The sequence below is a fragment of the Rhinolophus hipposideros genome, assembly GCF_964194185.1.
Source record: "Rhinolophus hipposideros genome assembly, chromosome: 10".
NCBI classification, from domain to species: domain Eukaryota; kingdom Metazoa; phylum Chordata; class Mammalia; order Chiroptera; family Rhinolophidae; genus Rhinolophus; species Rhinolophus hipposideros.
Window position 1 is genome coordinate 64,250,245 of NC_138056.1, and position 23,413 is coordinate 64,273,657.

General features: G+C 42.0%; 2 protein-coding genes across 3 annotated transcripts in view; both read left to right on the forward strand.

The window, feature by feature from the left end:
- Nucleotides 1–23,413, forward strand: part of PIWIL4 (piwi like RNA-mediated gene silencing 4) — a 97,837-nt gene that overhangs the window by 22,769 nt on the left and 51,655 nt on the right. The gene's annotated exons all lie outside the window — the stretch shown is intronic.
- FUT4 (fucosyltransferase 4) lies at nucleotides 11,595–22,329 on the forward strand (the record flags this gene model as incomplete). The annotated part of the gene is made up of 1 exon (XM_081064950.1): nucleotides 11,595–22,329. The coding sequence occupies one exon, from the start codon at nucleotides 11,595–11,597 to the stop codon at nucleotides 13,143–13,145; it is 1,551 nt and encodes a 516-aa protein (XP_080921076.1). The 3' UTR covers nucleotides 13,146–22,329.

Consider the following 23,413-nt stretch of genomic DNA (forward strand, 5'->3'; position numbering starts at 1 on the left):
GAGTTCCTCCTTGGAAGAGCGAGGGGTCCCAGCCCCACACGAAGCTGCCCAGCCCAGGGTTCCAGGGCTGGGGAGAGAAGTCCCCATAATTTCTGGCTGTGAAAACCAGAAGAGATTGTAGTTGAATGGGACATGGGTGGCTGCAGTACTAGGCGTCCTCTTAAAGGGCCCATGCATGGACCTTCTCACTGATGGACTCACTTGCTCTGAGCTCCAGTGCTGGGGCAGCAGCTGGAAAGTCACCAGGGATGTACAGGGAGGAACTGAGTTGTCTTGCTTCAGGGCAAGGGTTGGAGGGGCAGCTTTTTCCTGGATGGAGGAGCTGGCAAAAACTATTGTTTCTTTATTGAGTCCTCCCGGCTCCCAGTGTGCAGATGCAGGTGGCTGCCATATGAGTCTCCATCAACCTGGCTAACACTGTTTGTCCTACCTGCCTGGGTGATTCCCTGAGACCCTGCCCCATCCAGCTTTTGGGCACAACCAAGCCGCTTCCGGTGGCTTTTCTGTACAAACAGCTTCATGCTGCACACTTTCCTAAAATCTCTCAAATATTCACAAAACTCAAACAAGCAGCATCTGGCTTTGGAATATCCCATACCTCTGGCTGAGCAGCCCTAAGTCCAGCACTAGTGATAGCTGGCCTTGGTTTGTGGCTTGGCCTCTTGAAGCACTTCCAAGACCAGCCTGAATGATAGCCATCTACAGATTGCTTTGTGGCACATGCCAGGTGGCCCCAGGTAGGGCACAGGCTGCAGCTGAATTTGGCCTGCATCGAGTCCTGTCCCAGGAGGACCAGAGCTGGCATGCCCACTGGCCAACTTCAGACTAAACCATAGCCTCATCCAGCTGCCTCCAAGGACAACACACCCAAAGGGCAGACTGGGCAGGAACCAGAAACCTGCTAAAGTGAATCCTGCTCTATAGGGTCAGCCCCTGCACAACAGCTCCTTCACTGTAGCCAGTCCTCACAGCCAATCAGCCCGAGGGACAATCCCTCTCACTGACATGCAAAAAGCAACCCAGGCTCAACTACAACAGGAGGGCACACATAACCCACACAAGGGACACACCTGAAGCACCCTGTGCTGGTGACCAGGGAGATTGTACTACTGGGCTCCATAGGACACCAACTACATAAGGCCACTCTGCTAACACCAGGAGGCATAGCAGCCCTACCTAATAGAAACAAACACAGGGGGGCAGCCAAAATGGGGAAACAAAAAAACATGTCCCAAATAAAAGAACAGAAAAAAGCTCCAGAAAAAGAACTACACAAAATGGAGACAAGCAATATACCAGACACAGAGTTCCAAACACTGGTTATAATGATCTCAGGGAGAACTTCAACAAAGAGATAGGAAACATAAAAATGGAGATAGAAAACAAAAAAGAACAAGTCAGAAATAAAGACTACAATAATGGAAATGAATAATACATTGCATGGAATCAACAGTGGATTAGATGAAGCAAACAATTGAATCAGCGATACAGAAGATAAGGTAGCAGAAAACACCCAAACAAAACAGCAAAAGGAAAAAAGAATCCCCCAAATTGAGGATAGTTTAAGGGGCCTATAGGACAACAACAAGCATATCAACATTCACATCACAGGGGTACAGAAGGAGAAGAGAGAGAACAAAAAATTGAAAACCTATTTGAGGAAATAATAATAGAAAACTTCCCTAACCTGGTGAAGGAAATAGATATACAAGCCCAGGAAGTGCAGACAATACCAAATGAGATGAACCCAAACAGGCCCACACCAAAACACATTATAATTAAAATGCCAAGGTTTAAAGACAAAGAAAGATTCTTAAAGGGAACTGCCATAAACTGTCAGCTGATTTCACAACAGAAACTTTGCAGGCCAGAAGAAGGGATTGGCAAAAAATATTCAAAGTGATGAAAAGCAAGGACCTAAAACCAAGATTACTCTACCCAGCAAAGCTATCATTTAGAATCGAAAGACAGATAAATAGCTTCCCAGATAAGAAAAAGTTAAAGTTCATTACCACCAAACCAGTATTACAAGGAACCTTAGAGGGGACTTCTTTAAGATGAAACAAAAAAACAAACAAAAATATAAAAAACATGAATAATAAAACGGCAATAACTACATACCTATTAACAATGACTTTCAATGTAAATGGATTAAATGTTCCAATCAAAATAAAGGGTGAATGAATATAGGCTGAATGAATAAGGAAACAAGACACTTATAAATACATATGCTGCCTACAAGAGACTCACTTCAGATCGAAAGACACACAGAAACTGAAAGTAAAGGAATGGGGAAAAGGTATTTCAGGAATATGAAAACAAAACAAAACAAAGAGCTGGGGTAGCAATACTTATCCCAGACAAAAATAGACTTTAAAACAAAGGCTATAACAAGAGATAAAGATGGACTCAATAATCCCACTTCTGGGTACTTATCCAAAGAATCCCAAAATGCTACTTCAAGAGGACATGTGCATCCCCAAGTTCATTGCAGCATTATTTACAATAGCCAAGATATGGAGGCAACCTGGGCGTCTATTGATAGATGAATGGATAAAGAGGAGGTGGTACATTCCAATAGTGGTACAATGGAATACTGCTCAGCCATGGAAGGGAATGGGTTCTTGCAATGTGCGACGGCATCGAGGGGCATAGAGGGTATTGTGCTGAGTACAGTATGTCAGACAGAGAAAGACAGATGCAATGTGATTGAGCTTATACGTGGAATCTAAAGAACAAAAGAAACAAGCAAACAAAACAGAAACAAACTCATAGATACAGAGAACATTTTGATGGTTGCCAGATGGGAGGGAGGTTGAGGGGGCTGGGTGAAAAGGGGGAAGGGATTAAGAAGTACAAATTGGTAGTTATTGTATAAAATAGTCATGGCGATATAAAGTAAAGCATAGGGAATATAGTCAATAATATGGTAATAACTATATATAGTGCCAGGGGAGTACTAGACGAGTTAGGGGATCACTTCTTAAATATGTAAATGTTTTGACACTATGCTGTACACCTGAAATTAATATAAAATAATGTTCAATGTCAACTGTAATTGAAAAATTTTTTAAAAGGGGAGAAAAAATGAAGGGGAATAAGAGGTTGAAACATTCAAGCATAAAACAAATAAGTCATGGGGATGTTATATACAGCATAGGGAATATAGTCAATAATACTGTGATAGTGTGGTATGTTGTCAGATGGTTGCTGGACTTTTGATTGTAATCACTTCTTTAGTTATATATGAGATCTGACAGTTAAGTTCTTGAACTTGTTGCAACGATATTGCTAACCTTTTTTGATATTAGAGGGATTATTCATTATTATGAATTTTTATCAACTGGACAAACAGTTAACCAAGTTTACTATTTGGAAATGCTGAAAACGCTGTGTGAAAAAGTTAGATAACCTGAACTTTTCAACAATTCATGGCTCTTGCATCAGAACAATGCACCAGCTAACATGGCACTGTGAGGGAGTTTTTAGCCAGTATACATATATATATATATGTATATTTTGGTGATAAGTAGAAACCATTATAAAGTCATGTTTTCAAAGTTCATTTAAAGGCATGGGACAAAGCTTATATTAAAAGAGGAAAGTTGAATACAAGTAGTATTATAATATGATCTTTATATATACTGTAGATTCATTAAATACCAAAATATAAATAGCGGTTATCTTGTGGTAGAGATGGGAGAGGAGCAGTATTTTATTTATTTTCTTCTTTATACTTTTTTCTATTTAAAAATTTCACATAATAAATATGTTCTCTATATATGAGACAAACACAATAAATGTTATGAAAAAATCTTCCCTGACTATACCAAGGTACCTTTGTATCTTTTATTTCTTACTGTCTCTCAGTTACGTTTTGTCTTTATTTTCTTACCATTCAGTTTTGATAGTAAATGGTAATGACATTTCTGAAATAACAAACCTTTATCTTTTTCTGGTGCCTATACAATACATGATGCCACTTAAAATGATACTAAATTTTGTCTCCAACGCTGGCCTTTTTTCTTTTCTAAAGTTGCCTCCAGGAAGTCCCTGTAATTATAACCAAAAGAACCCTTATTACTACAACTGCCTTTAGTTTTATCTGACTTAATTATAGTGCTTGCTTGGAGTACACGTGTGGGCTTAATAGCTTTCTTCTGGTTTATAATTCGACATCTGTATAACTAAAAGAGGGAGAATGGAAACTGTGGAGTGGAGAGATTCCTCCCCAAAAGGAAACCTGATTTCCTTTAACTTGAAAAACTTCCTTGACAATCTGACACACCTTGCCTAACTGCTTATAAATGGAGATGAGGAAGGTGCAAAGATGTGTGGTGAACACACAATGCAATATATAGATGACGTATTACAGAATTGTACACTTGAAACCTACATAATTTTACCAACCAATGCCACCCCAAAAAATTTAATTTAAAAAAAATAAATAAAAGATACACAGCTAAGGGTATCAAAATAAAAGGTCTTCGTACTCTGACAATAGCACTTGAATAATACAGAAGTGACAGAGTGACAAAGTCAATCAAGGAAGTGTTTCTTCAAGAGGAAAGTGGGCAGGGTTACTGAAGGCCTAACACATCACAGCTTCTGACATCAACCTTTGGACTCCTTAAGTCTGGAATTGCTCTGAAGCTGTAATTCAAATGGGTGCGTTGAGTGTGATAGCTACTCTCCCATAAGGACGGAAATGTTTGTCTGTTCACATATACCTCATGTGCCTGGCAAATCATTAGCATTCAATACATGTTATTGCATGAAGTTATACTTTTGCAGGGTTGTAAGCTCAAACAAGGTCTGACCCTACTATAGCCCTGCAAATGTCAATACAGGCCAATTCTCAGTCCTGTATTTCTTGGAAAACACGTTAGAACCAGCTCTACAAGGTGACAATAATAAGAGTCATACCATAATATATCAAAGTAAAGAAAAACTCAAGTATTTTTATCTTTTAAAGGAACACAGCAAATCCTGAAGTCATCATATCAAAATCTTCTTACAATAATCCTCTTGGCTTTTTCTCAAACTGTGGACTGGGAAATGGGCCCAGGGTTGCTTCAAGGGAGACAAAAAAGCAAAACAGCTATTCAGTGGTAGAAGTGACGAGCGGTGGGCTCTATAAATGGGTGGTGAGACAGCATCTCCCTCTCTCATTCACATCTAATTTCTCTTCTCTGACTTAAAGAGTAGTTTCTATTTCCCTGCTGTCTTGGATGATACAGGAAATTAAGTCTCTGAATAGTGAGCTCACTCAAGAAAGAAGTTCCCTTTTTATGCAGAGGTCAGTGGTGCTGCCAGACAGAATAGTTCCTGCAGTACAGTTAGGCCATGCAGGCAGTGTTTATTCATTCCCTCACCCGTCTTTCTCTTTCTCCCAAGACCAAATGTTTGTTGAATTGTGCTAAACATTATTAATGTTTAAAACAGACCAAAAGGTTCTTGGTAAAACAGAACCAAAGGTTCTGGTCTGTTCTTGGTAAAAACAGACCAAAGGTTCTTTTTGGAGTGGTTGAAAATAATCCTATTATAACCAGCATTTTCAATGTGATTTCACCCTCATGCATCATGCAAGATTTCTGTGTTGTGGTTTATTTGGCCACAGTAAGCTTGACCTGGAACTATAAAGTTCCACTTCTTCAGGAATGATTTTATTCATTGCCATATGAGCAACATGCTCGTACCCTTCCATTTCCACACTTTTCCAAAATCATTTATATGTCACTAATTTTGTTTATTTTAATCCAACAAGTATTTCTTGATACTGCAAGTGCCTCAGACCCCTTTTAGAGGAGGAAGCACAGGAACGAGTGGGATGGAACCCAGCCCGACCACTACTGTGGTCTGATTGGCTGCTTTGGGGAAATGTACTGGTTAAGGCAAAATTACCCGATTTCTAGGGAAAATGCATCTTCCCTCCATTTTCTTTCATGAAGTGTGCCCTGGGTCTGTGTGAGAAGTGCGGTCAGGACGGAGGGAGGAGGAGAGTAGTCAAGATCCCTTCCTCTATCTATGGAGAGTTGGGCTGCCTCCCTGAGTTAGGGTCTGGTTGCCTGGAGTGTGGCCACATCTAAGTACTGATGTGGGGCAGGTTCCAGAGGAAGCCCAGGACATAAATCTGAGTTTCTGAAGCTGCAGCATTGTACCAACTCACGGGACTTGAGGACCCAAGTAGACTTGGGGTGGGCAGGAGGATAGCACTGGTGAACCTCAAGAGGATTTGGGAAGGCCAGTACGATACTTACCATTTTTACTCTACACTTGGGTACTATTTTATTTATCTTAGTCATTATTTTATAGCCTAAATTCTTTTGCATAATCTTCATGAGTGCAGAAGTTGAATAGTAAGTTTAGTGCCTCATGAAAAATTAATAGTGGTGTTCATTCATTTATTCACTCGTTTATCTATTCATTTATTTAACAAATAGTTTTTAAATACCTCGTATGTGCCAGGCATTGCACTGTGTGATATTAACATGTTCATTTCTGACTATCGTCAAAATTTCACTACATACATTTTTCTGAACATCCAAAATCCTTGCATTACCTGTTCAGCCAAGTAAGTACACAGGAAGAACTTGAATGCACAAAAGAGTAAAACCCTAAAATAAATATAGTAAGTTCTCATATTGACTATTCCTAACAGCGCCTTTTACAGGAAGTAAGATTTTACACTTGGATAAAAGAAAAAGACTTTGTAAGTTGGCGTTAGGTTTATTTTTCTATTATGGATTTAATAGGGCAATAACAATATACTGTGGATTATTGTTGTATTTATACAAATCTTAATAATTTTTTTTGTTTTAGTTGTTTCTTTTTTTCTCTCTCTATTCTTTTTAAATAATTATTTCCGTCCTCACCTGCCAAAGGAAACAATCTCCACCTATTTGCATATGGATTAACCTTTCTAACCACACCTGTTCACTGGCTGCTTCGCATTTCCCAGTGAGCACATAATGCTGGAATGGACTCTGAATTGCCCTTTTCTCCAAGAACAAAATAATTGAAAGTATACTTAACAGGTCAATGTTAAGTCACTGAAATCTCAGATCCAATCAAAAACAGCAACCTACTGGAGGATAGCCTCATGGATCCCAGGCTTACAGAGCTTGGTGCTGGTAGGAAAAGTGTTCTCAGAAAGTGTTCTGGGGCTTCCCAAGGAAAGATCAAATGTCTCTGGTGGGAGCACCAGGACGGGCTTAAAATGAACTATTTCCCTGGGGAAGAACAAAGAATAAGTTAGGCTTTTAGGAACCACAGTTGGCCTGGTTCTTGCCCCCCAAGCATTGTGTCCTATATTAAATTTGGAACTGAATAGGTCATCCTTGGACACATGGTGAGTTGATTATTCATTCAGCTTGATAAAATGAGCCTTGATTTACGAAGCTCTCTTCTGTGGTGCTTTATCCATCTTCAGGTTCCAAAAGTCCTTCTTTATACCTGGCCTTATTGTCTTCATGTTTGCAACTGAAAACCAGTTCTTTCTGTGTAATATTTTGTGGGAACGGAGAGACTTTTAAATACACAAAGAATAATGTGTTTATTGCTACCAAATTAAAAAGAATCATAGAATGTTTAAGGTTCTCAGGTGATTTACAGTTCATTTAGAATAATAGTAATTCCTTACAAATGGTTATGTTGTTTTTGCCTGCCCACCATCCCTTCCTTCTTCTTCAGGTAACAACACTTCATTTCTCCCTTTTGGAAACTCCCCTCTCCCCCGCCCCCTTGTTAGTTCCTGAGGTTTAGATGGGGCTGATTCTATCCTGTAGTTCAAGAAGAGGATCTAAAGAGACATCTTGGACCACAGTGGTTGCTTCAAGAATGAGCCCTTGGTCCAGGCTAGGCCAATAAGAACCAGCCTAATTTGATGGAGTTTGTGATGCCTGCCATTAGAGTTCTGATTCATACATGTGTAGAATCTTCCACTCAACACCTAAGAGGCTTCTTAAGGTCACAATAAGTCATTCACATAGCCAATTCCTCCTGATACCCACACACATCCTAGTGGGGAATACAGATACTGACAGATCATTTCACTAATACATTAAGAGCATTCATTCATTCTTCAAGTATCTATTGCGATGATAAATGTTGCTCGATACCTGGATTTGCGCATGGGATAGAGTTATGAATGAAACAGAAAGAGTATAAATGGAAGCACACCATAGGAGCATGGAACCTACCCAGCGTATGCGCATATGGGTGTCCAGGAAGGCTTCCGAAAACAACGGACTGGCTTCCTAATATCTTGGACTCTATTCTCCTTTCATTTTCTTCCTCATTCTCCCAGCTACTGTCTTGTTCAGGCTCTTTTGGTTTCACATCTGAATACACGCAATAGCTTTCCAACTGGACTTGTTACTTCTACCCTTATCTCAGTCCCAAATACCCAACTCATCCTTTACTTGACAGAATGATTTTTTTTCTTATAAACATTTTACTGAAGTATAATATACACATATAAAAGTATATACCGGTATGTAAGCATACAGTTTGGTGAATGTCCCCAAGCAAACACACCCAGTAACCAGTGAGGATATCCATAAACATGGCCAGGACACCAGAAGCCCACCTCATGTTCCCTTCCATATACTCACCTCCCCTTACAATAAGCATTTAAAAATACTAATCTCCATTTTGCTCTCCTGCTTTATTAAAACCTTTCAAGGACTCTTCACAGCCTTCAGCATAAAACCTCTTCTCTTTAGCCAAACTAAACCCTAGTAATTCCTAACCTTACTGCAGTATGCTTCTCCTTCTGTTAAGACTAATATCTCAGTCCTCTTTCTCCCCCACTTTAATCATTCCTAATGATTCCAGGAGCCACTTTCTCAAAACCTTCCATGAGCCCTTCCCCCGCCACTGTCTGTTTCTCTCATAGATTGAAGGTAGAAATCGTGTTTTTCATCCCAGTTTCCCAATTGGTTAAATGAATCAATGAGAACACCTGGCATTGTTGCTTTCCCTAACACCTTCTCTCTCTTTCCCTCCTCCCCTCCATTCTTTTTAAATAAGAACAAACCATTGACCTGTGAATAAACCAAGGTGTATGACCTTCAACTAGTACAGTCATGTGCCATTTAACAAGAATATGTTCTGAGTAATGTTGACATTAGGTGATTTTGTCTTTGTGTGAATATCATAGTGTTCGTACACAAACATAGATGGCATAGCCTACTGTCCTTGGCTACAAGCCTGTACAGCACGTTACTGTACAAAACAACAGGAGACAAATCAAGCACAAGAGAAATGATACAATCAAGAGATGCAGTATTCATCAGATGTGTAAGGCTGCTGCCGGTGTAACACAGCATACTGTTTACAACCAAATTTCTTTTCATAAATAGAAAAAGTATACTCTAAAATAATGACAAAAAGTATTGTATGGAAAATACATAAACCAGTAACATAGTCATTTATTATCAAGTTTTATGCACTGTACATAATTCTGTGTTATACTTTTATACAGCTGGCAGTGCAGGTTTGTTTACCACCGGCATCACCACAAATTGAATAATGTGTTGCACTATGACCTTCTGATAATTATGATGTCACCAGGCAAAAGGAATTTTTCAGTTCTCTTATAATCTTATGGGAACACCGTCGTATATGCAGTCCATCGTTGACCGAAATGTCCTTATGGGGCACATGACTGTAGTTTGTAGAGAAGTCATGATTGGTTTCCATTGATCCAGCCATACCCTCCTGCTAGGAATTCCCTCCCCACCACACCAAGATAAGACTAAAGTAGGGACAGTCTGTGGTCTTGTACCTGACCAGCGTAAGTGGACACAATGGAAGTTGATATTCATGAGATCTGAGCCATTCTGCCAGGAAAAAGTTGGTTTAATTGGAATATCTGGAGGACTTAAGGAAACACTGGGAATGGGGGAAAGAGGCAAGCATGCAGGTTAACATGTCCTGAACACAATGATAGGCTCTATCTAAGATGTCTTACTTAACAGTGGGGGAGGAATGTGCATAGATGTACAGATTTTTGAATTGCATAAAAAGAAAAACCAATATGCCCTTTCCTTTATTTAGTTGAAAAAAGTTATTTGTGCATTTGTAGCTTTTTCTTTTTAATTAAAAATAAGTGGAGCATCACTGAAATTCCTGATTTCAATGACAATTTGCTTAATAGCTTGAAAATGATTCTATGAAATTAAAAAAATAGAAACATTATAAAAGGTTTTAATGTGTAGAAAATCTTCCTAGATTGGTGGGTATAGCCAAAGCACCTCATGCTGCCCATTAAGCTCCCAAACTCTTACTATGGGCTGGGAAGCCATTTTTATAAAAGCATTTACAATCTGTACTTGAACTTTAATCAAAAAGTTCTTCACCAAAAAATCCAAATGGCAAACCCAAGTTTATTTTCTGTATGCATAACATCAAAAACACCTGACAGGCTGGCCCCATTCCCAGAAAGTCTGTTTCTCCCTTAACATCCGGTAACTTACGTGGCACTGGGCTCCCGCACAGTTGTGTTCTAGTAAAAGTTTTCTCAAAACCTGACTCCTCTCCTTAGGTCAGCAGAATAACTGCCTCCTTCGGCCTATTTCGAATTTCGCTGAATAAAAGCTTCATAACATAAATGAAGGCCAAAACCCAGAAATTAAAATTCAAGCTGTAGAGGAAAAACTTCCTCAAGTGACTGTAGCAGTAAATGTCTTGATTGTTGCCTCATTAATAAACCTGGAGGGGCCAGTGTGCTACTTATCCTCTATATCCTAAACTTGGGTGCTATAATATTTATCTGAGTCATCAGTTTACAGTCCAATGTTCTGCATAATCTTAAACGTGGAAATTATTAAGTGCTCAGTAAAATTAATGGTGAGGTTCAAACATTCACCTCACTGAATAGGCAGGAAGTTCCTTGAGGACAAAGGCCTCAAGGGCCTTTATCTGTATCTTTGGTTTAAAGGGTCCTCCTAGCCCTGGTACAAAGAATGCTATGTGCGGGAAGTCAGAAGTGTTCAGTGTGGGAGCAAAGCAAAGGACGCATTTCGATTGCTCAGAAATCTATCGTCTGCTGGGCGGTAGGCAAAGGGAATGTTCTTTTGACAGTACGGTTTAACTATTCACCTGAAAACTTGCTTTCACAAAATGCGCAACCTCTGCAGTCCGCGCTGAGCGGAGATGCCTGCACAACCCACCAGTCTCGGTGGGTCACGAGGTCAAGGTCACCGACACCTCTCCAGCTCGCTCCCTCCGGCAGGCGTCGCTTGCCGCAGCAGGGCTGTGAGAAAGGAAGTGGACTCGGAGCCTCAGTTCTGCAGGCATCCCCCGCCCGCCCTCCCGGGGTGCCTGCGCCTGCCTTCGCGCCGCAGCGTCTGCTGGAAGGTCTCGCCCCCGCAGCACTCACCCGGGGATGAGCCGGGTCCTCAATCTGGAAGGCGCGGGTGGGGGCCACCGCGACTGAGCGCGGGAGCGCAGCTGGGAGGGAGCTCCGGGCGGGCCCGGGCGCAAAACGAGAGCGGTGGGCGCGCGCAGAATGGCCCCGCACCCCCTGAGACGGGGTCGGGAGTAGCGGGTGGGGAACCTGTGGGGCGTGGCCGGGGAGTGCCGGAGCGATGAAGGAGGTGGGAAGTGGGCGGAGGTGCAGCAGGATACGCCCGGGGCCTGGCCCGGCCGGTTGGGCGAGGGGCTCAGAAGAGGGGCGGGCCGTGGCGGCGCCCGGCTGGGCTGCCCAGCTCGCGCCCCTCGCGCTGGCGGCGCGCCCCACAGGGACTCGCGGAGAGGGGAGCGGGACCTGCGGGCCTTGGGACTCCGGGACTGCCCTCTCCGGGTTCAGGGCCAGCGGCGAGCGGCAACGACGGCTTGAGCCGCAGCGGCAGTATGAGAGCGGGCGCCGCTGCTCCACGCCAGCGGACGCGCGGCCCGCGGCGGTGGCTCTGTCTGCGCGCGCCATGGGGGAGCCGTGGGGGCCCGGGGCCCGCCGGCGGTGCGGGCGGCGCGGAGCCTGGGGGCTGCCACGGACCGCCTCGGCGCTGGCGGCCGCCGGCCTGGTGTGCACGGCTCTGGCCGCCTACGCCTGCTGGGGGCAGCTGCCACCGCTGCGCGGGGCCCCCAAAGCCCCGCCGCGGCCGGTGGGCGTGCTGCTGTGGTGGGAGCCCTTCGGGAGGCGTGACAACACTGCAAGGCCGCCCCCCGACTGCTGGCTGCGCTTCCACATCAACGGCTGCCGCCTGCTCACTGACCGTGCGGCCTACGGGGAGGCCCAGGCTGTGCTTTTCCACCACCGAGACCTCGTGAAGGGACCCCCCGACTGGCCCCCACCCTGGGGCGTCCGGGAGCGCACGGCAGAGGAGTTGGAGTTGCGGGTGTTGGACGACGAGGAGGGAGCTGCGGCGGTGGCTGCCGAAGCCCTGGCTGTCTCTGGCCCCAGGCCCCCGGGCCAGCGCTGGGTGTGGATGAACTTCGAGTCACCCTCCCACTCCCCCGGGCTGCGGAACCTGGAAGGTAATCTCTTTAACTGGACGCTCTCCTACCGGGCCGACTCGGACGTCTTTGTACCTTATGGCTACCTCTACCCCAGGACCCATCCCAGCGACCAGCCGCCAGGCCTGGTGCCCTCGCTGGCCCGGAAACGCGGGCTAGTGGCCTGGGTGGTGAGCAACTGGGATGAGCGACAGGCCCGGGTCCGCTACTACCACCAGCTGAGCCAGCACGTGTTCGTGGACGTGTTCGGCAAGGGTGGATCCCGGCGGCCAGTCCCTGACATTGGGCTCCTGCACACGGTGGCCCGCTACAAGTTCTACCTGGCTTTCGAGAACTCTCAGCATCTAGATTATATCACCGAGAAGCTCTGGCGCAACGCGTTGCTGGCTGGGGCGGTACCGGTGGTGCTGGGCCCCACTCGTGCCAATTACGAGCGCTTTGTGCCCCGAGGTGCCTTCATCCACGTGGACGACTTCCCAAGTGCCTCCTCCCTGGCCGCCTACCTGCTCTTCCTAGATCGAAATCCAACTGCCTACCGCCGTTACTTCAACTGGCGCCGGAGCTATGCCGTGCACACCATCTCCTTCTGGGACGAGCCTTGGTGCAGGGCCTGCCAGGCTGTGCAGAGGGCGGGGGACCAGCCCCAAAGCATAAGCAACTTGGCTCGCTGGTTTGAACGGTGAAGCCACCCTCTCCTGGATGTAATCCAGGGAGGCCAAATCGTCAGCTTTTTGATCCTCTGCTGTGCATATCTCCTTGAGTGCCAGATCATGGGACTAAGTTTTCCAAACACCCAATTTTACTCTATGGGAAGAAGGTGATTTACCAATTAATATTTTCAGCACAAAGACTGGGTGGTAAGGATCCCTGGTTCTCATGTTTTTACCTGCAACTAGCAGTTGGGTTCCCTTTGCTGTTGATTGATGGGCATGAGTGTTCAGAGGTGGGGGTCCTTCCTCAACCAGTGCAGAGGTGAAGAAAGAGCTTAATGATAAGAAACTGTGGAGGTAGTTGCTCTGAATTTCTTCATCTGCCACAGGTCATATTTGTGGCCTATGCTGAACTGAGTCCAAATCTCGTACACACTGCTCCTTGACTCACATTTCACTGAGCCAATGTGCAGCAAACCCCTGGTTTTAGAAAGAACCTTGTTGCAGGATAGTGGAAGGACTGTGGCCACAAGGGGATCTTTCTTGGTTGGATTCCTCAAAGCCTCAGCTCCTAAGAAAGGTGAGGAGGGTCGTCCAAGAATCCATTGACTGTTCCTTAACAAGTACTGTTTGTTCCCCTGCCCCATGAATGGAAATATGATGCTGGATTGTCCTTGGAGAAAAGTTCAGATGAATATATGTGTATAAGTGTACCTCACTTTACACAGATATACTGTATTTTGCTGTGTATAATGTGCACCATTTTGCCCAAACTTGTGAGGGAAAAATAACGATGTGCGTTATACATGGGTAGTACTAATTCCATTTCCCTGAAAGTTTGGGCCAAAAAACATAGGTGCACATTATACACGGCAAAATACGGTATTCCTGAAAAGCTGCTTTTCAATCAAATCCCAAATTCACTACCCTAGGGGATTTCAGTATTTAATCAAACCCTATGGAGAATCCCTTCACAATGTGAATGATCACCTCCTAACTAATTTCATCTGTGTCTGTTTTTCCATAATCTCGATTTTTTAAAAAGCATATTAAAATTATAGATGTGAAGATAAACTGGAAGCAACCTTCTTTTTCCCTCTTCCCAGAAAACCAGACTGTGTTTACAAACAGAAGAGAAAGAAGCCACAGTGTCATTTTCCACAAAATCACTTATTTTGTGTATTTATTGGACTTGAAATTTAAACTGCAATGTTAGTCCTTCAAGGGTGTTTGCATTACCTGTCTGCAGAACAATGAAAGATATTGTACTGTATTGTGGAATCATGCAAAAGGAAAAGATTCCTTGTGTCTGTTAATGGCAGTTTTTGTTTCTCTGTCAGTTTTTTTATTAAGTGTTTAGTTGCTAGGGAATGGAACTTAAAATTAGTGCCTGCGATGAACTTTGTCTTTTGTTAAAGGGTAAATCTGCAGTTCTCCGTGGGACCAGCAGGTTTCCCCCTAGTCTGCATAGTATTACATAATACTCTTCATTTCTAGTGCCTTTGAGACTATGCCATGGGACCAACTTTGAAAATATACGCATCGACTTTAAAAGTTGTTGAATGAGTAGCATATTCCATAGGGCTTACTGTGTGCCTACTCCGTGCTAAACACTGGGCTTGGGGTACGACAGGAAAGACAAAAATGTGTAAAACAAGGTCCCTCTCATGAAGGCTCTTACAATCAACCACTGCGAACAAGTAAATAGTGATTTGATAAATCAATTGGTGGAATCTGTTTGTGTAAAGTGACATTCATAGTGACACAGACCATAAATGAATTATTAGAAAGCCAGTTGATTTACAGCCTAAAATAGTTTTTCTCCTTGATTTATGATAATAAAGACCCCTCAATGATTAATTATTGTGGGTAGGGTCCAAGGTTATTTGTTTTATACAGAGTTTTGCTGTAAACAGTAATTTTGCATGTGAGTACTACAATTAGCTGAATCAAAGTTTTATCTCTGCATTTGTTACAGACTCACTTAAATCTAAAAAGTGCTTCAATTCTCTTGTATCCTTAAAAGGAGAAATTAAAATCTATGGACAAAATTTACTTATTAAAATATTATATAGCATGGGCAGAATTACAATGACAAATTATCAGCTATTCAGTAAAGAAAAGGAAAAATTCTATTCTTAAAATGAGTATTTATGAGATATTGGCCAATGACGTTGGTGTTCCTGGGAATCTACATGGGGCAGTGGGAGAGAGTTTGGGTTTTGAAGGTAATCTGGCTTAGATTTGAATTCCAGCAGTGTGACCTTGGGCAAATTAGTAATAACTCTGAGCCTCAGCTCCCTTATCTGTAAACTGGGGGAGGAAGATACTTCACAGCTCACTGAGCATTTCAGGAAATAAAATAGGTAAAGGTGCCTAACACAACGGTCACTCAACTGATGAGAGAGATATTTTCTCCTTTCCATGCAGTGATTTTAGGCTGCTGCCATATTCATTTATATATTAAAAATTAAAGCTCAAGGTATGTTACAGAATATATCTAAAATAAAAGGAAAGGCCTTTTATATATAATGTACATCAAAATGAATCCCTAAAGCTAAGCTATATTATTTCAACAATCATTGCCATTTAGATTGAGTTTGAATCAGCAGACTAGGAGGAAGCACCTATGTTTTCTTTGAAAAACAATTATTTTGGTCTTTGTTTTGGTTAGGTTATATAGTTAAATAAATTAACTGTTGTTTTACTAATGCTCTTCTTAGTATTAAGTCTATTTAGCATGAGGAAGGTATAATTGCATTTTTTATTTGCAAATTTTGGGTATAGAACAAACACTTTTTCTAGGCTAATATTATCAAAGACCAAGAAAAATATGGCAATTGCTTATTTTATATTATTTTTCATATCATTCTAAATTGAGTAGGTTAAAATGTGACATATGTTGATATAAGAGGCATATAGATTTCAAAAATGTCTTTCCACTTATTGCCACGCCCTTTCTTTAAGACATACACTTTTCTTATAAATTTATTACAAATTTAATTTAATATTTTTAGCCCTCGGTGACTCTAATTACATGACTGCACCTGGAATGATATTTGTATCAGGAAGACAGCCTGACTTGATTTTGGTATTCACAGGTCCTTTTCCAGTTTCCGAGCCCTTCCCTGGCTCGGAATTTAGAGGAGACAGGGTGGTATCATGGATAGAGCTTGCAATTTGGAATCAGAACCTGGGTATGTGGTTCTGCCACTTTCTGCCCCCCGTGGCCCTTATTAGTCAGGGCCTACTTAAACTCTTTGAGTTTTAGCTTCCTCCTTTATAATGTATGAATGCCCCTACACGGATTAAATGTGATGATGTATGCCAAGGTGTTTTGTACATTGTAAAGCACTGTCCGGTTACAGGACGCTCTAAATTTTCCAGGCTCTAGAAGAGGGGTTGGCATACTTTTTCTGTAAACAGTCAGAGAGTAAGTATGTATATTTCAGGCTTTGCAGGCCAGCAGTCTGTGTCACCACTCAATTTCACTGTTTCAAAAGCAGCCATTGACAATACAGAAACAAATGGGGTGACTAGATTTGGCCCATGGGTTGTAGCTCATCAACTCTGCTCCAGACTTTTAGAGATGTAAGGAATTTGAGAACTTAACCTGATGGGGGAATTCTTAGAGACGGGATTTAAGGGTTGGAATTTTAAAATTTTGGAGGCAGATATTCCTGGGTTCCTAGACCAGCTTTGCACATTTCCTAATTGTCGTATCTCGGGCAAATTTTTTAAGATTTCTGTGTTTTGATAGTCTCTTTTCTAATTGAAGGTAATTATATTCAGGAAGGAGGTATTGGGAGAATTAGATAAGACGCTTAACTCAGAACAGTGTCTGGCACGTAGGAAGCACCTGGGCGATGTCAGCTGTGATTCTAGTCCTTTTTACAGAAGAAGCAGCTGAGGTCCTGACCCATTGAAGGCCTTGCCTAAGGTGACAGTAGTAGTGGCAGAACAAGCCGTGCTTGTGCAAGTCACAACTGCTTTGAGCCTCTGTCACTTAAATTGCAAAATGAGGGAGTTGGACAAAATTTTCCCTTAAAGAACTAATTCACCTCCCAATGTGCCTTCCTCAGTCTAGAAATGACTTACTACATGGCACTAGTAAATGGGAGAAAACCACACATGAGAGAGGGAGACTGATTTAGCATATATGTATATATATTAAAGTGTTACATGCCTTAGGTGTCAGGCAGGGAAGGGAGACAAGTCATTGGTAATTAGTACAGTGAGTAATTGCACTGAATTCATCTCAAGTCATTTTTGGATGTGTCTCAGGGACTTTTATGCTAATAACATTCTTATAACAAATCAAATATTTATATATCCGTATTTGGGTTATTTTGACAAAATGATTAAAGTAATGAGATTGAAAACGAGTCTTTCTTTTTAGTATATGTGCTGCCGAAGCGAGCACAAAACGAGTCTTTCTTTATAATGTGTATTTCCCATGCACTAATGTGGTTAACCATGACACGTGGGAAGTTTCTCGGTCAAGGGGTTTCTCTAAGTTCATTGGTTCTAGATTGGTAACTGAAATGTGATGGCTTTGCCTCTGAGTTGTACCTGGTCCTGTTCAGCTCGACCTCTTGTCTTTCTTCCTTGGATGCCTCACTTTAACAGGGTGACTCATCTCCAAGGCCATAAGTAATATACTCCTTTCTCTCATTCCAGTTTATTTTACTAAGTTCTCTGATGCCCTCTATGTACTGTCTCTAGCTCCTGTTCACTGAATTAACCAATGCCACTTTTAAGGAGGTACAATAAAGTCTGGGAGTGTGATGGTGGGTAGAGGTATCTTTCTTAGCAGATGGTGCTCAAATTATTGAAAGGGGAAAATAGGAAATTGGAAAAAACACTGAATATTTTTTCTGCTTTCCTTACACACACACACAAACACACACACACTGACATGTTCATTTCAGAACAGATTTTGAAGAATGATGATGGCCAGCTGAGGATAGGAATGACAAGAAAAGGATTGGGTAATGAATGAATGAATGAGTAAAAACACAAATGCACCATAAAGTAGAACAGGTGGTGAATATGGTTGAGGAGTAAAGAGAAAAAAGGAAGAAGGAAAGACATTGGGGTAAGCGAGTAAGAAGAGTTTGAAGAGAAAGTGAGATTAGAAAAAATGAAAGGGAAGATAAGGGTTCAATGACAATGAAGGAGGTAGGATAAGGGAGGAACATATGCACAGAGAATGAGGGAGTGGTGTAAAAGCCACCATTCACTGCCCCTTTTCTAAAAAGAAACCTTTGTTCCAGCTTGAAATGCAGCATCTGTTGGCAAATGGGGAATGAAATCAAGAAGTCTGAACTCACTGACAGGGAAAGTCAGGAACTTAACAAGGAATGAACAACTATTTCAGCAGAAATATAAAACTCCCGTGATTCATTACAACAGATTCTTGAACTCATGTGTGCTTTTTTTTTTTTTCATGGAAAAATCACATTCATTGCAGTTGTTGTTTTTTACGTTTTCTGTGGTTTTTTTTTTTTTTTAGAAAAATCCCACTTGGCATGCTTCAACTGTACTCAATATCCACTTCTAGAGAAATTTATTACTTTTTTATATAGCCATAATCACCAACTGACTCCTTGGAAGAAGGAAGGGTCAAGGACTCAGTACATTTAATGCACTTACTAGTTTTGTGTGGAACCCTATTACAAAACTATTTCAAGTTAAGTTGTAAAGAATTGGATTTTTGAGATCTTCAAATTAATGTTCTTAAAAATTACTGAATCTTACCTACATAGACTAAAAAATAGTGCCCTATTAGACCATGAGTGCTAAAAATCTTAATCTGAATGATTTTTAAAAGGGGTAGAAATGGACTATTCAACAATACTTAAACATTTCTTCAGTGCCTTCTGTGTGCAGGACTGGGGATGTAAATAAAACAAAGACAAAGACTCTTGTCATGCAGGGTGTCCGGCGGGGCGGCCTGCGGGGTCTCTGCTCCCGCTCCCCACATAAGAACGCAGGACATGGTGAGGCCAGAAAGGAACACCCACGGAGCCATAGGTAGGGAAGTCATACCACTATGGTCTCACTGGAGGCTGGGTTTACACGACGTGCGACCTGCTGTCCGCTTTGCTGCCAACCGACCAACTCTCCTGGACTCTCCTTACTCTCCTTCAGTCTCCTCCTTCACTCTCCTCGGCTCCCCTCTGTAGCCAAGGCAGTTATATCAGTGACCAATGGCTTAATGGCTACAGCTGATGGCCAACCAGCCACAGTTGACGGCCATCCACTATCTGAGCCAGCACCTCTCCACATGAGGCCGAGAGCCTGGAAACCGCTCTCTGGGGCTCTGCCCCCACACTCTACACTCAACAAGTATATTCAAGTGGGAGAAACAGACATGTTGACAGATAATCCTAACACATAAGTGTTGTCAGAGAAAGATGTGTTCGATAATGTGCAGAATCACAGAATTGAAGGAAAAGAAAGCAGTAGCAGCCTCAGAGGGGTCAGAGGACTACGGGTCAGGACTGAACTTCCTTCATCACAAACTACGTCTTAATGTTCTTTCTGAGAAATGCAAATGTGGCAGCCTCTGGTCTCAACACAGCTACCTGCTTATTTTCACTAATACGACAGTTCAAAATAAATGTCATTATTAAGCATCACCTTCAAAATGACTAATCTCTCTAGGGATTAATCTTCTAGCAACTAGGAATACCTGTCTCATCCTATGGTTTCCTTGTTCTCATAATGTTAGGTAAACATTTTAGAAATCTCTGTTCCACTACCTGAAACTTACTCTGAACTACAATTAAGCACAACCATCTTAGTGAAGAGAAATACCTTTAGATAAACATGAGTCTTATCTAATGACTTAGCCAGCCTCCGTTTGGAAGTACAAATTTGTGGCTTTTAAACGGATTCTTTGTCAGATATTGTAGTTCACTAATATTTGTTATTTATGAAGCTCCTACTACATACAGGATACTTGCCATATTTTTTTTCTCCTTTACATTAAAAGCACTGTGGTAGGCAGCCTCTCTGATGACCCTCATTTGGTTCCTGCCTCTTGGTATTCACACCTTTGAGTAATTATCTCCCTTTGAGTTTGATCTGGATTTAGTGACTCATTTCTAATGAACAGAGAATATGGCAGAAGTGAAAGGCTGAAACTTCTGAGATGAGGTTAGAAAAAGCCTGGTTTTCTGTCTTGGGGAGCCTTTTCTTGCTTTCTAGCTTGTTTATTGGGAGAAAAGCGAACGTAGGTGCCCTGTGACAAGAAACTGAGGGATTCCCTCTGGCCAACCCCAGTGAGAAACTGAAGTCCTCAGTCCAATAGCTCAAGAGGAACTGAGTCCTGCTAACCGGATGAGTGAGCTTGGAAATGATTCTCCCCAAGTGGAGCCTTCAGATGAGACCCCGAGCCTGGCTGACATCTTACCTGCAACTTCACGAGAGACCTTGAGTCTGAGATCCAGGTGAGCTGTACCCAGATTCCTGACCTCAGACTCTGTATACATAATGTATGTTTGTTGTTTCAGGATTTGTTTGGGGGTATAAGTTATGCAACAATAGATAACTAATGCAGGCATCATCCCCACTTTAGAGAGAAGAAAACTGATAAAGAGGTGAGTCTCATACAGTCATGCAGATAGTACCCGAGCCAAGATCCTAATATATGTCCTGGTGATTCCAAATCTTTCAGTATAGTACTCTACTCTGTCAGTAAGTCTAAGTTTTGTAACCGTGGTGGGTACATGCCCCTCTGTCTTAGTTTACATATGTTTCACTAATCTTCAGCTGCTTATATGGACAATCTTTACTCTGAATTTGGATTTTCTCACTTGTAAAATACGGGGGCACATACCTAGCACTGGCTTACCAGGAAGCTTGCAGGGACATTTAGAAAGAAGCAGGAGCCAGGACTGGGAAGGGCTTAGATAACGTTGCCTGACTCACTAGAGGCAATGCCTTTGCATAGTCCCAGCAGTTCTTCCCTCAGGGGAGGGCCAGTATCAAATTAATAGCAGTTGTGATCTTGTGGGCCAAGTACAAGAATCTCCAGATGGACATGACTTGGGGCCAGATGGGAAGCAGTGACCTTGCTGTTTCAGGTGGTCAGTCAATGATGTCTAAGCAGGTTCACAGCCACAGGCTGGGAGTGCAGAAAATGGGGTCTAGACCCTAGAAGGACGAGGTTGGTGTTATTGACATAAGAACATCCAAACACGTAGAGAATTTTATAAGTTTATTTGAGCCAAACTGATGACGTTGCCGGGAAGATCTCAGATGCTCTTGGCGAATGACAGTTTCTTTTACTTGGAATTAAGGAGGGAACATAAGGAGTTTAAACGAATGTGGGAGAAAGCATGGTGGGGATTGGATTACAGGACAGTTACCAAAACTATGTGATCCCTCAAGGGTGCTTTTGCCTGATGGGTCTGAAAAAGAGGATTACTCTGGCATCTCAAAAGTGTGTTAACCTAGATGCACAAGAATAATGGGCAGGGCTTACTTAAGACACAGATAAACCTTTTACTAAAGAAATTATATATATACCTGGGGAAGCCCCTCCTACAGGTGCTACTGATTCTTATCTTGGTTAAAGTCTGTCATTAATTTTGACATTGGCAAAAGCTAGAGAAGATTCTAGGTCTTTTGAGCAGGGCTGGGGAAACGGGGTGGAAAACACAACTGCATTTCTTAATAGGTCCCTCTTATTGAGCCAGGTTCCATCATGTCACTACCTTTCTAGTTCTTTGCATTTCTCAGTGGTGGAAGCACAGCGAATACTGGTAACATGAAGAAATAGTACTGGCTCTAGAGTGATATGGAGCCCTGGCCATTGATTTCAGCTCCAACTTATTGCAGCCATGGCCTTGGATTTTCTCAGATGCCCCAATTTACAATATTTTGTGATGTAGGCATATTTATCTCCATTTCCCAATTTGGGGTTTTAGAATGTGGTACCATAACTTTGGAGGACAGCCTCCCTGCTCATGGATTGGTGACTGAGGGTTTATGCTATCTGTGTTGAATGCCCCAATTCAATCGGGACAAAATCCTTTTCGCTGTGAGTGAATGGGCAGAGGAGGTGTGTGCATGTTGGGCTGCCAGGGAGATGTTGCTATGCAGCACTGGGGGCTTCTGATTATTTCTTTGCTTTTAGAGAACCAGACGTTTGGGGACTGACAGAGTTTACCATAGTCAGTAGATGCTTTCTTGATTTAAACTGAAAATTTTGAATAACAAAAAAAAAAAAAGAAAAAAAAAAGCTTTGGTAGCTCTCTACACCGTTTTGATCTAAGTGTTACTGACATAGTGTAGATTTGTGGATTTCTCCTTACATAGACTTGTCTAAAACTGGAACACTAGAATGTGTCTATCCTCTCCGAGATATCAGATATTTCCTATTTTGTTACAGTATCATTACTCTGGAATTATGTTCATAGCTAAGGTATCTTTGTTCTAGAATTATGCTTTTATTATTAATAACTATATTGCACTACAGGCAAACAGAAATAACTAGAAACTATGATATGATAAAATTAGGGCAATATTCCAATTACCAAAACTCAAAATTATTACACTGACTCTCAATACTATTTTAATAACAGCTTGACAATTGGTTGCTTTTCTGTTTATACCACATTATGTGCATATTTATTTATATTACTTGAATTCTATATTGTACCAACTCATTAAATTTTAAAGATACTTGTGAGAAGCCATTGTTATGCCAAAAGTACATATTAAAAGTACTTTTTTGTTCTTAGGTTGTTCCCTCACATGTAGTTAATTTTTAAAATTTATTCATGTTTGTTTCATTCATCTAAGCCTGCCTCTATCCCCAACTAATTTTCTAAGCAAAGTGTATCATCCTCTTCTCTCCATTCCTGTCACTTCTCCTTTTCCTCGAAGCAGAGTAGACAGAATTAGAGTTATATTTCAGTTATTTGACATTATACTTGAGATTAAATCTGGGCCTTAAGAACCACAATCAAACTGGAAGAGTATATAGTAACTCTGGCTAGTCTGATACTGTGCAAGCGATGAGACTAGTATTTCCTGAATGGTGTTCATCCATAGCCAACCAATGCTAAAATATGTGGGTCCCCTCCAACCTGGTATGTGTTATCTTCCACAGTATAATCTTAACTTTATCTTTATGAATTTCACATTTGAAAACAGGTGGTGGGATAAGTAGAAATCCAAATCAGTCAGGGAGGCATTCAGATGTATTGATGCACAAGAAACACAGAGACAGAAATTTACAGTTCTCAGAGTGCTTTTCACTTACTTATTCTATAGCTCCTATCTAT